Source organism: Eumetopias jubatus, unplaced genomic scaffold (genome assembly GCF_037043125.1).
Source record: "Eumetopias jubatus isolate StellerSeaLion01/CBP00866 unplaced genomic scaffold, mEumJub1_p1.0 scaffold_14, whole genome shotgun sequence".
In the NCBI taxonomy this organism is placed as follows: domain Eukaryota; kingdom Metazoa; phylum Chordata; class Mammalia; order Carnivora; family Otariidae; genus Eumetopias; species Eumetopias jubatus.
In genome coordinates, this window is record NW_028274820.1 from 25,404,123 (window position 1) to 25,419,110 (window position 14,988).

At 40.3% G+C, this 14,988-nt stretch overlaps 1 protein-coding gene across 2 annotated transcripts in view; it reads right to left on the minus strand.

Annotated features, from left to right (window-relative positions):
• MAGI2 (membrane associated guanylate kinase, WW and PDZ domain containing 2) overlaps positions 1–9,806 on the minus strand; it is a 1,300,621-nt gene extending 1,290,815 nt beyond the window's left edge. For both annotated transcript variants that reach the window (XM_088018616.1, XM_088018615.1), the window contains exon 1: positions 9,506–9,806. In XM_088018616.1, the coding sequence (XP_087874742.1) occupies positions 9,506–9,806 (301 nt within the window). The remainder of the gene's footprint in view (positions 1–9,505) is intronic.
• Between the last annotated feature and the right edge of the window lie 5,182 nt (positions 9,807–14,988).

Here is a 14,988-nt window from a genome sequence, read left to right on the forward strand (position 1 = left end):
CTCCTCATGAACACAAGACAGCTATCATTGCTCCAGGCATCACCTCCATGTGCAGAAACTTTCACAGACAAAAAAGTGAATAGCTCTGTCCTGGATCTTATTTTAAGAACTAAGAAATTTCTCAGAAAGTCCCCAAGGGGATTCACCCTACTTTTCATTACTTAGAACTGGGTTATAAGCCATTTCCTAAAACAATCACTGGCAAAGAGATAAAATTACCATGCTTGGTTTACACTAGTCTAAGTTCATCCCCTTGGGATGAGGCCAACCTAATATGGAACACATGGTATAGCAGCACATCAGCATGTGGATACTTGAATAAAACTGTCATTCTGTTAATAAGGAGGGAGGCAGGAGGAGAAGAAATGCATTCTAGTAGAAAACCAACAATGTCTCCCTAATAACTTTCTAAAGTCTGAAACCATATTCAACTGAAGCAAAGCATCTCCTTAGTCAATGCCAAGAGTCAATTTCCCCAAGGATAAAGGATATTATGATGCTCTTCACACTATACAATGAAGACTTTCCAATTATTTTTAAAAGGGAGAGGTGGGATGAGAATATAAAAAAAAAACATTTTCTTGATTCATAGTAGTAGTTTAGCATAGTGTGTGGGCTATCAACAATATCATTAATTTTTATACAGTTTTTCTTAGATTTTTATGGTATGTGTGCACTTTATAGATTCGTAAACAGTATCACTTCACAGTAGATTAATTTGACATAAAGAAAATGGCTGTAAATTTAACACATCAATGTAATTCAAAATATTATATTCTCCATTTCATAACAAAATCTCTTAGGATTCATGCTAACTAAATTTAGGTTTTCCTGACATCTTTAATTTAAAGCAATACCTGTACATGTATTTTAGCTAAACACTTATAAATTAGGCATCATTTAACTTATTTTTAAATGAGTACTTCTTTAGAATTGTAATATACCTTATATCCATAGCATGTTGGATCCAGTCCTCTCACCTTACTCTGAGACATTTAAATCAATGAAAATTAAAACCACTCTGTAAATATGTTATCATGATGATGAATAAGCATGCCCGTTGTCCCTGCCCCATCTTTTGTTACCTTAACATTAAAGCGTTATCCTAGGCATTATGTAGTCCATCAGCCATTTGGCCATGCAAATTAAAATAATCAAATTTCATGGAGTGACTGGGTGGCTCAGTCGGTTAAGCATCTGCCTATGGCTCAGGTCATGATTGCAGGGTCCTGGGATGGAGCCCCATGTCAGGCTCCCTGTTCAGCTGGGAGTCTGCTTCTCCTTCTCACTCTCCCTCTGTTCTTTCCCTTTCTCTCTCTCTCTCTAATAAATACATAAAATCTTTTTTAAATTTAAAAATAAAATAAAAAAGTAATCAAATTCCAAACTATTAAAATCTGACTTCTCATTATCACTTCTTAAGGACTAATATATATGAAACTTAGAAATCATCTGGGTACTTGATTTCATTATGTCTTTATGGCCTCCCACTGTCAGAGCTAATAAGGGTTAAAAATACCAGTCACAGTTGAAAATTAATAGGTGGCTATGCAAGGTTTTCAGCTAGGTTTATCACACATGGAATAATTTGATGTAACTCTTTCCCTAAAATATGACTATATCCTCACATGCATAAATATCTTTCTGGAACTATTGATTTAAAAACTGGCATTAAACCTTAGTATTTGAAAAATGTGTGTGTGTGCACCCACATGCATGGGTGTATGTGTGTAATTCCCATGTATACACAGAAGCAAAATAAATCTGCTGTTCACTAGAGTGATCTCCCACACTAAAGAAAAGCAGAGGCACTTTCAACAAAAGAGGAAGAGGAGATTCAGCTACAGATGTTTTAGAAGAAATACTAAGAAAGAAGGTTTTAATACTTTAACTGCCAAAAGGTAAGAGCATCTTGATAACATTCTTGCTCTTCCAGAGGGGGATCAGTTGATCTTTCTATCTAGGCTCCAATCTTAACACCAACAAAATGGCCACCCCCTAAGTACCTGACTTGCTAGAAAGACAAGATTATATATAGTTATTCATGTTCAAGGTGCTTTTGGAAATAAGCCAGGACTTTTGGGTGGTTTTAATTACCTTTTAAAAAGCCTAAATGCTGGTTACTTTTTAAAGAAATTTTGTGTAGTCAAGAGTTGCTTTAACATCTTTACAGCATAGACGGCAAAGAAAGGCAAACTGATCAGAAGGCTTCACTGATGTAACACTGGACATTTCACAGATCTGAAACTTGCTCATGCTTGCAATCTAGCTAATCAGATTTTTAAAAGTTTAGGTTATATTGCTAGATAATCTGTGGGTTTCTACAGCACTTGTTATCCTTCTTTCATGTATATTCCAGCTAAGTATAAACCTTCTTAGGCACAGCAATACAAAATACTGGGATAAGCAACACTGATCACCTATAAAATGAAAAATAAATGTTAAAAAATAATTTTGTACACTTAACATTTTTACTCAGACAATCTCTATGATCTATTAAGTGACAATGTAAAGTGCAAACCACTTTTATGCTACTCATAATCCATGGCAACATAAATAATTCAACATTACATTTGGGAAACTCATGTTTTAAGAAATTTCTTCAAACACAATGTAATGTGAAAAATAGATAAATAAAACATATTTTTTAAATTAAATAAGTTTGCTTCTTCCTGCTCACTCCACAGAGTCACTTAATAAAGTTCATGGTTATTTAAAGAAAAATCTGATTCCGTATGTACAAATTTCACTACAGGCAGTCAGGAGGTTTGAAAAAATTCTTCTACAAATTTGTCATTAAAAAATCATTGTCTATAGAATATCTTTTATTTGAAACTATAAAAGTTTATTTTTTTTCTGTCACCTATGTTTTTGGCACTTATTGGATACATAATGACTGCCATGGTTTTGACACTGATTTTTTAAGTGGGCCAAAATAATAAAATGACATAAAATCTCACATGGATTCATATAACAATCACAAGAAATAATGTATTCCAAGATAGAGCAACCATGTAATTATACATTTTGAAATAAATCTGATCATTTATTTAAAATAGCTACTCATTAGCCTACTGGGTCTTTGAAAATCAAGACATTGGATGCATTTGAGTGAATATTCAGTCAGTCGTCAAAGAGGGAAATTTTTCTGTTTCTTCCAGGCTACACAAAACAATCAATACCATATCCTACATTTAATAAAAAATTTTAAAGTTTTCTTTTTTAAAGATTTTATTTATTTATTTGACAGAGGGAGAGACACAGCGAGAGAGGGAACACAAGCAGGGGGAGTGGGAGAGGGAGAAGCAGGCTTCCTGCAGAGCAGGGAGTCAGATGGGGGGCTCGATCCCAGGATCCTGGGATCATGACCTGAGCTGAAGGCAGACGCTTAACGCCTGAGCCACCCAGGTGCCCCAAAATTTTTAGTTTTTTAAAAATGTATATACTAATGGAATTTTTTAAAAAGAGTTGATAATGTGTCAATGAAATGCAATAATGGGATATTGGAATAATGGAATTATTAATTCTTTATGATGATGTGAGCATTTTACAACACTTTTTAGCAGATGTATGTCTTTTAACTAATTGAATCAGTAATTATGAACCTATTATTAAATTATCTATATGATATTAATTAAAATTTACTTTTATTAAAGGAAATATCACATTGGTCCTTACTGGAGGCAGAAGAGAGAGAGAGTTGGGAATGAAATGAAATAAATCATTTTTAAAAGGTCACAATACTAAAAAATTTGTAAGACCCTGTTCCATGTTTTTGTCATGTAAAAAGCCAGATTGTAGCTAAGAAATATATATTTTTTTTAAATTTAATATTAGACACTGGAGCTTCAAGTTAGAGGTTTCTATTGAATTCAAAGATAGGATTAATTCAACTAAAATTCTAAAATCATTGGGGGGCTGATGGTAGATATATTGTTGGTTGCTTCACCTTGAAAGTGTTACTATAGAGAATTTATATTAAACTACTGACATTCTCACAAGTGCAAAGTAAGCTCTTTGCTGAATTTTTATGTATTTTTATTATATATGGTGTACTGTAAACACTTATGAATTAAATGTTTTTGTTTTATGAGGTACTTGATTTCTAGCTGAGAAGTAAAAGTTCATCCTTAAAACATAATACTTGTGTCTAAAACAATCACATGTAAAAAGTATAAATAAATTCCTAAACTTAAATTAGTGAATTCTAATAGGATTTCAATGCTTGTCAAGCCTAGAGTAAATGATTCAACATATTCACCAACTGCTTAAAAGAAAAGATATGGTACAAAGGAAATAAACTACTGAATGAAAACAAACTGGCTAAAATATGAAAATAAATATAAAACAGTAATCTTTACACATAAAGGCAGCATCAGTTGGAGTTATTTTTAAAAGGTAAAAATATGTTCTATTCCACTTAATGGCATTACTCTTCACACTAATGTTTTACAAGGAAAAGGATTTATTTTACTCTACAGAAAAACCTCAAGAATACTACTTGAAAATTACTCATACTATTAATTAGTCAATCACTTCATATATTTCAGTTAGTTTTCAATAAAGAGTAAAATATCTTGGGTGAAAGTTAAAAACATTTCATATGTCACTAGCTCAAAATGACCAATGTCTGGAATAACATTTATTTGGAATAATACTTACATAATGCTTATTATCTGCCAGACACTATCTTATTTAAATACATAACTTATTTAATATTCTCAAGTTACTCTTACTACACCAGGCTAGATAACTTGCATATACAGCCCATAGTGAGTGGCATACTTGAGATTCAAACCCACGTAGTGGTTAAATAACCACTATTCTATCCTACCTCTTGAGGGAAATTATTCAACCGGGGTCTGCTATGCATTTGAAAGCCACTGTTCATAAACTATAAGCATTCGGGGTTGTCAAATGTGAAAACTTTTTGCTAATTATGAGAGTGAATGTGTGAGTTTCAAGAAACTAAAAAGGAAAGTGAGCATAACAAATATGCCAAAAGATCACACAGTATAAATGTTAAGGGCTGAGATGGTGGCACTTAAATACTTCAGCTGTGATTTCATCCTGAGATTACTCTCATTCGAAACACACACATAAAAAAGCAAACAGTCATATTTACCCTTCAAGGTCATACCATTTAAATTATGTACATACACCAAAAACTACAGTAGCATCATCCATAAATAATGCTCAAAGATAATTGTCTCATTAACCTGGTTCCAAAACATTAAAGATGTTTTATTCTAAAATAATTAACTGGTCAAATTGTTCTAACAATTTGATTGTTTATTGGTCAATAAAATTCACATACCTTATATTTTTATGGAGGCTAAGTCATCTTTATTGGCGAAAATTTGACATAATTTGCTTTTACCTTTCCAAATAAAAAGCAGCATAGAGGTTTAACTGTATGATACTAGCCTGAAGTCAGTCAAGAAGAAAGCATGACTCTTAATAAATGTGGATCTGCTTTCCTTTGAAAGCAGCTTTGAAAGGAGCTATAGGAGGGAGAGCAATGTACATCTCTAGAACTGAATTTCAAAGGCCTTATTTGGCCCTTCTTCCACATGGGAAGAATTAGAAAACTTTTTGCCTTTTATTTTCCATTGTAAGATCCTAAATGGGAAAATAAGTCCAGGCTATGTAGGTCTCCATGTGGGATTAGATGCAGTAGCAGCTATAGTGCAAGGAATGTAGGACACAATGGTCTATGTAACTGGCTGCTGTGAACTGTAGTGGCAAACTTTAAAAAAAAGAAAGAAAGAAAGAAAAATCTTTACCACTTCAGCACAGATCTCAAAATCCCTTGAAGACACTTCCTTCAACTGGGTCTGCTGCGTTAATGAGATCATGGAACAGAACTGCTAATTTAGAATTAAATGCTTTGGTGAGGAAAGCATTATAAACTAAAAAGCCAGAGTTTATAAAAAAATAATTGGATGTGACAATAAGTGGTATTTTTCATATATGACTCATCACTGTGTGGATTAAAAGCAGCTTAAATTAAAAACGGAATCCCTTGAATTTAATTAAATGGCTTTTAGAAATGGTTTTAAGGACATTTAAATAATGTAGGAAAATTATGATACATTGACTTTGTCTAGTATGTCTTAAAACCTACTAGTTCACTTCTTATTATAGTTCACTAGTTCACTTAAAATTATAATTTAAAATTATGACAGCTAAAAGAATTGTTAAATCACTGTGTTGTATAGCTGAAACTAACATAACACTGTATGTTAACTCTACTGGAATTAAAATACAAAACTTAATAAAATTGTTAAAAATTTTTAAAAAATAAATACAGTGCTGAAAGAAAAAATAAATAAAAGTAAAAATAAAATAAAATTATTACAACTGTAATGTCAAATTAGCCAAACAAGTAAATAAAAATTGAGTAAACAGTGCAATTTTATCTGGTGCACTTTTTATCAATATTCTTGTTATTTAAAAATCTCCTTTTCTTTGGAAAATCTGCCTTAGTTTACCTGATTATGTATGTAGCTTCTATATAATTCCCGTGTTTAAATGAATATTCAGAAATCAATTATCTCATCCATATTTTAAAAATACAACTTCTGAACAAACCATGTTAAAGTTTTTCAGCTATGCTAGTTTACTGACTCACTAGAAATAAAAATACTTAACCAAGAGCTTCTAAATATTTTTCCAGCAAGTGAAATCTGTAGTGAAACCCAAGACACACAGGCACCATTATCTAACATTCTGAAAATTTCACTTTGCTTACAATGACAAATAAAATAAAGCTATCTGTTCTTTGACAAGGGAAAGAATGATTTCAACAAGGGAATAGCTTATATGAATCACCATATTTAGAGAACATACAAGAAGATTAGATTTTCTATGAAGTTGAGTGAGCATTTTTTTTTCTTTTTTGATCGGTCAGGATGTGAATCAGGTTCCTGAGGGGGCTCTGTGAACATCATTACAAGCATCAGTCATCAATGACCAAGTGAAGCCCAGAACTGAGAGTTAATAAAGAAAAGAGATTTTTCCCTAAATATATCACTTTATATTTGTATATTCCACGAGTTCTAAAATCAGTACTCTTTATATTATTAGAAGTTGGGTGATCAGAGACTACCTTGGATCAAATCATTGCAAGATTTAAATGACATCCAGTCCAGGCCCCATCTTACATAGAAATCATGACATCTGGTCATGTTTGCCTTTTCATAAAGACCCCAAATGATGGGGAGCTCATGAATTCACAATATAGCCCACAGATTTTTGGAAAGTTATACAAGAAAGCTCATCATCATCATCATCTTCTTCTTCTCTCTGTTTTAGAAAACTCAACTTCTTAATGTAGGCAAAGATGCTTCATCCTTTAAAAATGTCTATAAATTTACCTTAGTTTTGCCCTGTGGAAGTTATCACAGGATAGTCAAAATTCCTTTTCTTATTTGATAGTTTTTTTTCGTATTTAATGATAGCTTTCATGCCCTTACTTTTCCAAGTTAAGTCTTACTACTGGATTTTATGGAATATATCTATAATACCGAATAATCTTCTTTTCTTTCTTTTTTGGACACATTCTTGCTGCTAGAGTTACAGTTTGCCAGGGTCCATCTCAAAATGCAGTGCTCAGAAAAGAATACAACATTAAATTGTGGTCATCACTGAAAATTATACTAAGACAATCAGCTCCTGCATTAGGATACTATCATTGGTCCAATTTAACAACACATTAACTCTTGCTGCCACTTACCACTACAAATACCTAGCTTTTGCGAATAAAAGCATGGTCATTAATTGTGTGGTGGATTTCCTGGACTCAAAACCAGAACTTTACATTTGTAGCTACTGCTGTAAGACAGTATCATGACATTTAATAAGTTAACACGAATCCCTATATTTGAGCCTCTGGTATGCTATCTTGAAAAATATCAAGATATTCTATTTGCCTTCCTACCTAACTTATAAATCTTCAGTTGCATACAGTATTGAGCTATGTTGACCTACAAATCAATGTTTACATTAGGCTATCTCAAGTCATCAGTTATTAATACTCAAGAATCCCCAATGAAAATGTTTCCTTGTATGGTAATTTACATTTAAGAAATTTTGCCCGAGACTTCTTTTTCACTTGTTTACTTTTTAAACTGGTTTCCTAAAGAACATCTCCCTAAGAGGGTTTCTTGATAGTTGGTCATGCAGTGAGATTAAGTGGTTGTTCAAAATTCAGACAATGGCATGCTCAATTTTACCTTTGAGGCAGGACAAACATGTAAAATCATCAACAAGAAGCCTTTAGTCTGATAGGAATTTGCACACATACATACACAGCGCACATGAAATGTGCGTCTGAGCTAACAGCACATATGCGAATCACGGGAGGAAAACAAAGATGAGCTACTTTATTCTAGTTAAAGTTGTTCTCTTCCCAAGAAACTTTTATCTCCCTCTTCCCTCCTTCAGAACCTACTTTCCCTTCAGCAAAAACAGAGTCAATTAGAGTTCTGCAAGATCCCAGTCTCCCTAAGTCCCCATCACAGCCTTCAAGTGAGGCTCATCTAAGCCAGGTTGGAGCTGAGGGAGCCCCTGAGCTGTAACCAAGCGGCTTTTCCATCCAACTCCTCCTCAGAAACACACCCCTCAAATCGGAAGCCAAAAGAGAGTCCAACCACAGAGAACTTCCACTCAACAAGGGCAACCCCTGAGGAGAGAACATTCGGGTAACCATTTCTCTCCTCCCGACGCCCAACACCAGAACCCGCTCCTAGTGCCGCGCCTTCTTCTCGAGCCTTCTCCCGCCGGCCAGCTCGGGGTGAGCGCCCGGGTTAGTCAGTGCGCACGTGACGCGCGGTGCCCACATGACACGACCGAGGGCGGGGGAGGGGACAGAGGAGCGAAGCAGGGAAAAAGTTAAGGAAGACCCGTCAAAGCGCCCAAAGCAATCTGTCCCTTCCCTTCTTCCTCAACTAGTGGCTCGGGGAGGGATCCTTCGGGGATGGCTGCGGACCAAGGCGTCTCCGGTCCAGCGCCCCAAAAGGGGGGCGTAGTTCTCCGCCCGCCTCGCCATCCTCTGTTCCTCCCCACCCTGCTGGTGATGCCGCTGCACCCTCAAGTTGTTCCTTCCTCCCCTTTTCTCCCTCCCTCTTTCCTTGCTTCCTCCCTGCCTCCCTTCCTCCCTTCCCTAAAGGCTCTTCATCCACTGCGGGCTAAGCCACTGACGCACATTCAATTTGCCCCGGCAGCTGGCCCGCACCTCTGAGGTCACACAAGGCCAAGCACCTTCCAAACTGGAGGGTCTAACTGCGCAAAGTTGCACGCCACACCGCAACCTGCCCCTCCCTCCCATTTAGCAGCCCCGTTCGGGTCCCCTGCAAAGCTCACTTGCTCTGCCGGTACTCTCTCGACCTCACCCACCGTCGCGCCACACACCCCCTTGCACACGCGAGCCCACCCTTCCATTGCTCTGCGCTTCGAGCCGCCCAGCCGCCTGGCAAAGCACCCAGCAAGCCGCTGCGCTCACCTTGTTTGACACACTTGAGTCGGAGGGGGTCCTTGCAGTGTTTGATCACGGCCAGCACGTCCCTGATGGTGAGCCCCGCCACGGGGGTCTCGTTCACTTCCAGCAGCAGCTCCTCCGACACCAACTTGCTGCCGCTCTCATAGGCCACCTTGCCGGGCTTCACCTCCCCCAGGTAGGGGAACTGTCCGTTCTCGGCGCCCCCCTTCAGTTCAAAGCCCAGCTGGCCCTCCGGGTTCCTGCCAATGACACTCTCATGGACTTTGCTAGTCCAGTGGCTTTTCTTTTTCAAGCTTTTGGACATGGCAGTGGGGTGAGTCGCCTCAGCTCCTGAGGGGTTCCTTTGGGGTAGGGGAGTTGGTGGGGAGAGAACGAGGATGGAGGAGCGAGGGGGCCAAGAGGTGAGAGCAGACTTTGCCTTCCTCCCCCTTCTGTTCGGTGCTCTCCCTCTTCTTTGGATGGAGTGTGGATGATGAAGGGGGAGGATGAGAGGGACGGCTGGGCAGAGGTAGGAGAGCTTGGGTGAGGTTGTGCTGTCCCTTGAATGACACTCAAGGCTGTGGCCCCGCAGCAGAGGAGAGCTGTGGTGGCGGCGGCGGCGGCGGCAGCGGCAGCGGCGGCGGCAGCCTGAGCGAGCAGTAGCCGAGCGGGTGAGCGAGTGGGGTGGGGGTGGGGAAGGAGGGTAGGGATGCCGGGGGCCACCCCTGCGTGGTGCGAGTGGGAGCGCGCGCGCGCCTGGGTGTGTGTTGTTAGCTGATATCCATGGTAGCTGCAGTGGCAGCGGCAGGGTCCGTGTGTGTGTGTGAGTGTGTGTACTAGTTGTACTGTACTGGCAGGAGGGGAGGGGGCAGAGGAGGAGGGAGCAAGCTGGAGGGGGAGGAGGGCCGCGCGCGCGCGCCGGGTGGGGAGCCGCTTCGCCACTGTCTCCGCTCCCTCCCTCCGCAGCTTGACCCGGTAGTGAAGGCGGAGAGAGAGGCAGGCTGGGTCCGTCTGGCAGCCTACGAGAAGAGGCGGGAGCGGGAAAGGAGGGGAGCCGAGGCCCGGCGTGGGGAGGCCGGCAGGAAGGGCTTCGAGCCCTGTGCGGACCTTTTTTCAGCCTCCAAGCGGCCGCGCGGCGCGCTAGGCTGCCGCGCCGTGAGGACGCCCCGACTTCCTCCAGACTAGCGCTCGGCAGGAGCAGAAATAGCGAGACCTGGACTTGCGGCGCGCCCCCGTGACCGCGGCTTTGGCGGGAGCGCGGCGAGCCCCCTGGCGCGGGACCCTGCAGTGGGAAAGCCGAGCTGGTGGGACCCCGTGGACCTATGGGGGAGGCCTGGGCGCGGCGCCCCGGGTGGAGGCGGAGGAGTCCTCTGTTGAGAGAGGCTTTGTCTCCTCACGTTTTCAGTCAAACTTGTGTCAGAGTTCTCAGAATTCCTCCTGAGAGGAGCGGAAAGTTAGGGAAGTGCAGTCTGGTTACCCAGACAGCGGGGAGGCAGAGCATCACTTTGCGGGGTGCAGGCCCAGCCCGCGCGTCGGCCCGGGATGGGAACTTCGCCGAGGGGAGGAGTTGTCTGGTGAAAGGCGATTCCAGGGAACGTAGGGGAAGGGGCTTCACTTACTTTTCCTTGTTAGGAGATGCTGAGCGCCCGGGCCCGTGGGGTGGGGCGGGAGAACGAACGGTTGCCTTGAGCGAAGTGCGCTGTTTCCCCCGGGGAACTGCGGCGGAGACGGCTGGGGCACGTCCTCGCCCAGGAAAGTCTCAGACTCGGGCTTGTACCTTAGGAAGAAACCTTAAGATGTCCTGGCCCGACACTTCGTGCTCCAGAGAAGGAAAAGACGGCTCGGAGCGAGCTTGAACACCGCGGCAGACCCCGGGCTGGAACTCAGCTCGCAGGCCCACCACCAAGGCTCCTTTCCCTTCACCAAGTTTGCAGCCAGGAGGAGAGGTGAGGACAGGGGCGCCAAGATGCCGGAGGGCTGCCGATTTTCACTAGAGCGCTAATTTTGTGTAAGATGTTAGGAGTGACTTTTTTAAAAATTCCTGTAACTGGTAAATGAATTTCATTTGCTTTATTTCAAAATGATACGTTTGAGAAAGAAAAAAAAAGAAAAGTCGCACACCCACTCTTCTCTTTAAAAGCAAAGCTTGAAAAGCCCTGAGCAGTTAAGATTTTCAGTGTCTGAGATGAAGAGAGTGTGGGAGGCAAGTACAGTTAGAAACGTGTAGCCCACCCAAACAGAAAGACCAGATTTGAATTCAGGCTCTGCTGCTTACCAAGAGTGTGATAATGAGTTAATTGCTTGACCTTTGTGAGCTTCAGTTTCCTTATTTGTTAAACAGGGTTGAAAGTACTAATTTGATAGGACCGTGTGAGGCTGAATCAGGTAATGCACGCGAAGTGCTTGCCTGGCACAGGTGGGTAGGCGCTCAAAATAGTAATTTCCTTCCTCTTTTCCTCTCAAGTATAGCTCACTATTTGGGGAAGAGGGGGATCAAATTTAGTCAGAACTAGAAGAGATCTTAAACCTGAATTATTTAAACATGTGTCTTTTTTTTTTTTTCCCTTGAGAAGATGGATCCCCACTGAGTTGGCTCCCGCTGATGAAGATTATTCAGTGAGCCAGGGGCAGTGCCAGGATCTGAAACCAGAACTGAAGGCAATGCCCAGGAAGGGGGAAGGCTTTTTGGCACATAGCCCAGGTTCACCCAAACAAGTTGGGTTTTAGCATTATGAGATACAGAACTACATGGAAATTAAAAATGAGAACTGAATATGTATTTTCAAACACCAGTTACAAACTGACACGAGTGGGTAAATACTAATATATATCAAGTTCTAGCCACGTGCCAGATGTTGTACTATAGGCTTTACAGTTGTTTCTCCCAACATCTTAATAAAGTAGGTATTATTATCATCCTCTTTTACAGATAAGGAGACTGAGGCATACAGAGATTGACTTTTGCAGCGTTGCAAATTTAATCAGTGCTGAAGCTAATACTCAGACCCAAGTGTTTTGGCTTCAGACCTGGTGTCATTCACTGCATTGTACTCTCTTCATGCACTTAACCATGTGTCGTTCCATTTTATTGTAGGGAAAATTAGGGAAAAAATGGAGTAGGAGTTTGGCATAAAAGCATTTCCCCCTCCAGATCTCAGCATAGTCATTGAGGTATGTGCCAACAGTTTAGTGCTTCTCAGCTCCTTATTCATCTTATTTGCCCTGAATTGTGATATTTAGAGCTGGAACCTGTAAACATTGCTTTGTTCTCAGTTGGCCCAATGTTAGGACTTGTCAGTAGAAGGTGCTGGAGGAACACTGCATAAAAAGAGAGGCCTCTTCTCCGTACCAGTGCTTTTCTTCTTGCTCCGATAGTGTGGTCAGTGAGTGGCTTTCTGGCCAGTGATGTGTAAGAGACCAGTGTTTGACTACCTTTCAGTGACTTTGGCTGGTTCCCCAGTGTGTGGCTTTCTAATAAGCCTTACTGGCATCCCAGTGGGTGGATTCCTAGCAAGTTTCACTGACACCCCAGCTGGTGATTTCCTCACCAGCCCAATCTGTGACACCTCAGCGAATTTCATTTGCCATCAGTTGGGCCACAGCCACATTATCTCCAATAAGATCTGTCCCCCTGTCTTAGTAGCATAGGGGACAGGGATGGGGAGAATGGTTCTTCTAATCTATTGCCTAAGTTATTGGGTACTTTCCCACAGCCTGGGAGGTACTGGCTGCTCCCTAAACCACTACTCCTGTATTTGTTAGTGATCTCCTCTCTTAGTAGTCGCTCACCTTTTACTAGTTAATAATTCCTTATATTAGCATTTTCCTGTGTCAGTTATTGTGTTATTTCTGGCTCCTGCCTGGTTCTTGTCTTCTGTGTGTGTGAAGGGATCATGTAGAACCATCTGGGGACTTAGAAATTGGGATGCTGCCTCTAGCTATACAACTTGGACTAAGTCACTTAACCTCTCAGAATTTGTTCCCTCATCTGTAAAAAAAGGTGATAATATATATAGCAAGGTTGTGTTAGTATCATTTAAAATTTGGATGCATTTTAAATGCACGAAAAAAATTTACATGTATTCTGAGGACTTGTTAGGTTGTTTCCTAACAAGGAGGTTGTTCGAGTAAGAAAACAGCATTTTCTGTCAGATGTATTGTCATCAATTAAATTGTTGGTTAGATGCCTTTGCTAACTTTTCAGGGACGAAAGCACATAATTGTGAGTCCCAAGTTGTTCAGGTTTCCAGCGCTATGAAAAACATGACTGAAATTATAATCATTTTAAAATGCTAGATTCAGACTAATTTGATTACTTTCTATTCTGGTATCCTTCACATTTGCTTCATTTCTTCTTGTCTTCTTTACCCTTTCTGGGTTTGATGCCTGTGTCAAGAAAGAATTATTTCATTGATGAGCACTCTGTGCAGAATATGGCACTAGATTTTGCATGCTATTAAAAAATAGTTTAGCAATCTTAAAAACTGAAGAAAGAAAAGCATTCTTATCACTTTTCACATTCTCTGGCACAGTGTAAATGCTCACCAGAATTCTACCTGATGACAGATATGTCCAGAGCGATAGTGTATAAAATTTCATTGTATGACTACCACCTTAATACGAATCTTTATCTTTAATACTAAATGATTATCTCTTTACACTCATACTAATGTCTTAAGGAAATGGAATGCAGAAGAGCACATATTGATGAAGAAAAGACAGAGTATGCTTAGCAGTGAGGCTGACGTTAAGAAAAGAAGTCAGATTCTTCAAGAGCTTGGAACGGTCTGAGAGGTGATATTGGTGATGATAATGGCAATGGACGATAAACTTGACCCACTCCATAGTTTGTCTGTGGCCATTCCTATTATTAAACCTCCTTTCACTTCGGCATCATTATTCACACACAAAAATGGTAATCCATATTTATAAGGTGGATTTATTTAGCATAATACTAAGCTTCTCAGACTTTTCTATCAAAATATCTCTAACAATGATATACTCACCCACCCCCAGCCAAGAATAATCTTATTTTTTAAGAGTAATCTTATTTGAAGTCTCTAGTTTTCATCTAAAAATTCATATGATTTTTCTACTCTGTAGTCAGTTCGTATTTATATGGATATAAAATATGATTTTTTCCCCCAACTTTGCCTTAAAGATGTTCCAGGAGGATTATCTATGTTTATCTGCTCGTTTCTTGGCCCAGCCTGGTAACTGCATGGGTATCTACAGCTTAAGTACAGTGACTGAATATACAAGCCCAAGTTCTGGGGAGAGAATTTGGGCTTTAAAGATAGATATGAGGACACTTTGAAACCTTGGCTCTTCAGCCTTACCCAGCATTGTGCTAAAGGTGAGAATAGAAAAACACTGAACTCTGTTTTTGCAAAATCTCTTAGTAGGCAGAAAAGAGAGGAAAGATCACTGAAAAAGGTTGTATTGCAAGGAGAGGATTGAATGATGAGAAATCAAGCTGCTTGAAGTTAGTGAGGGGAAAGTTTAGG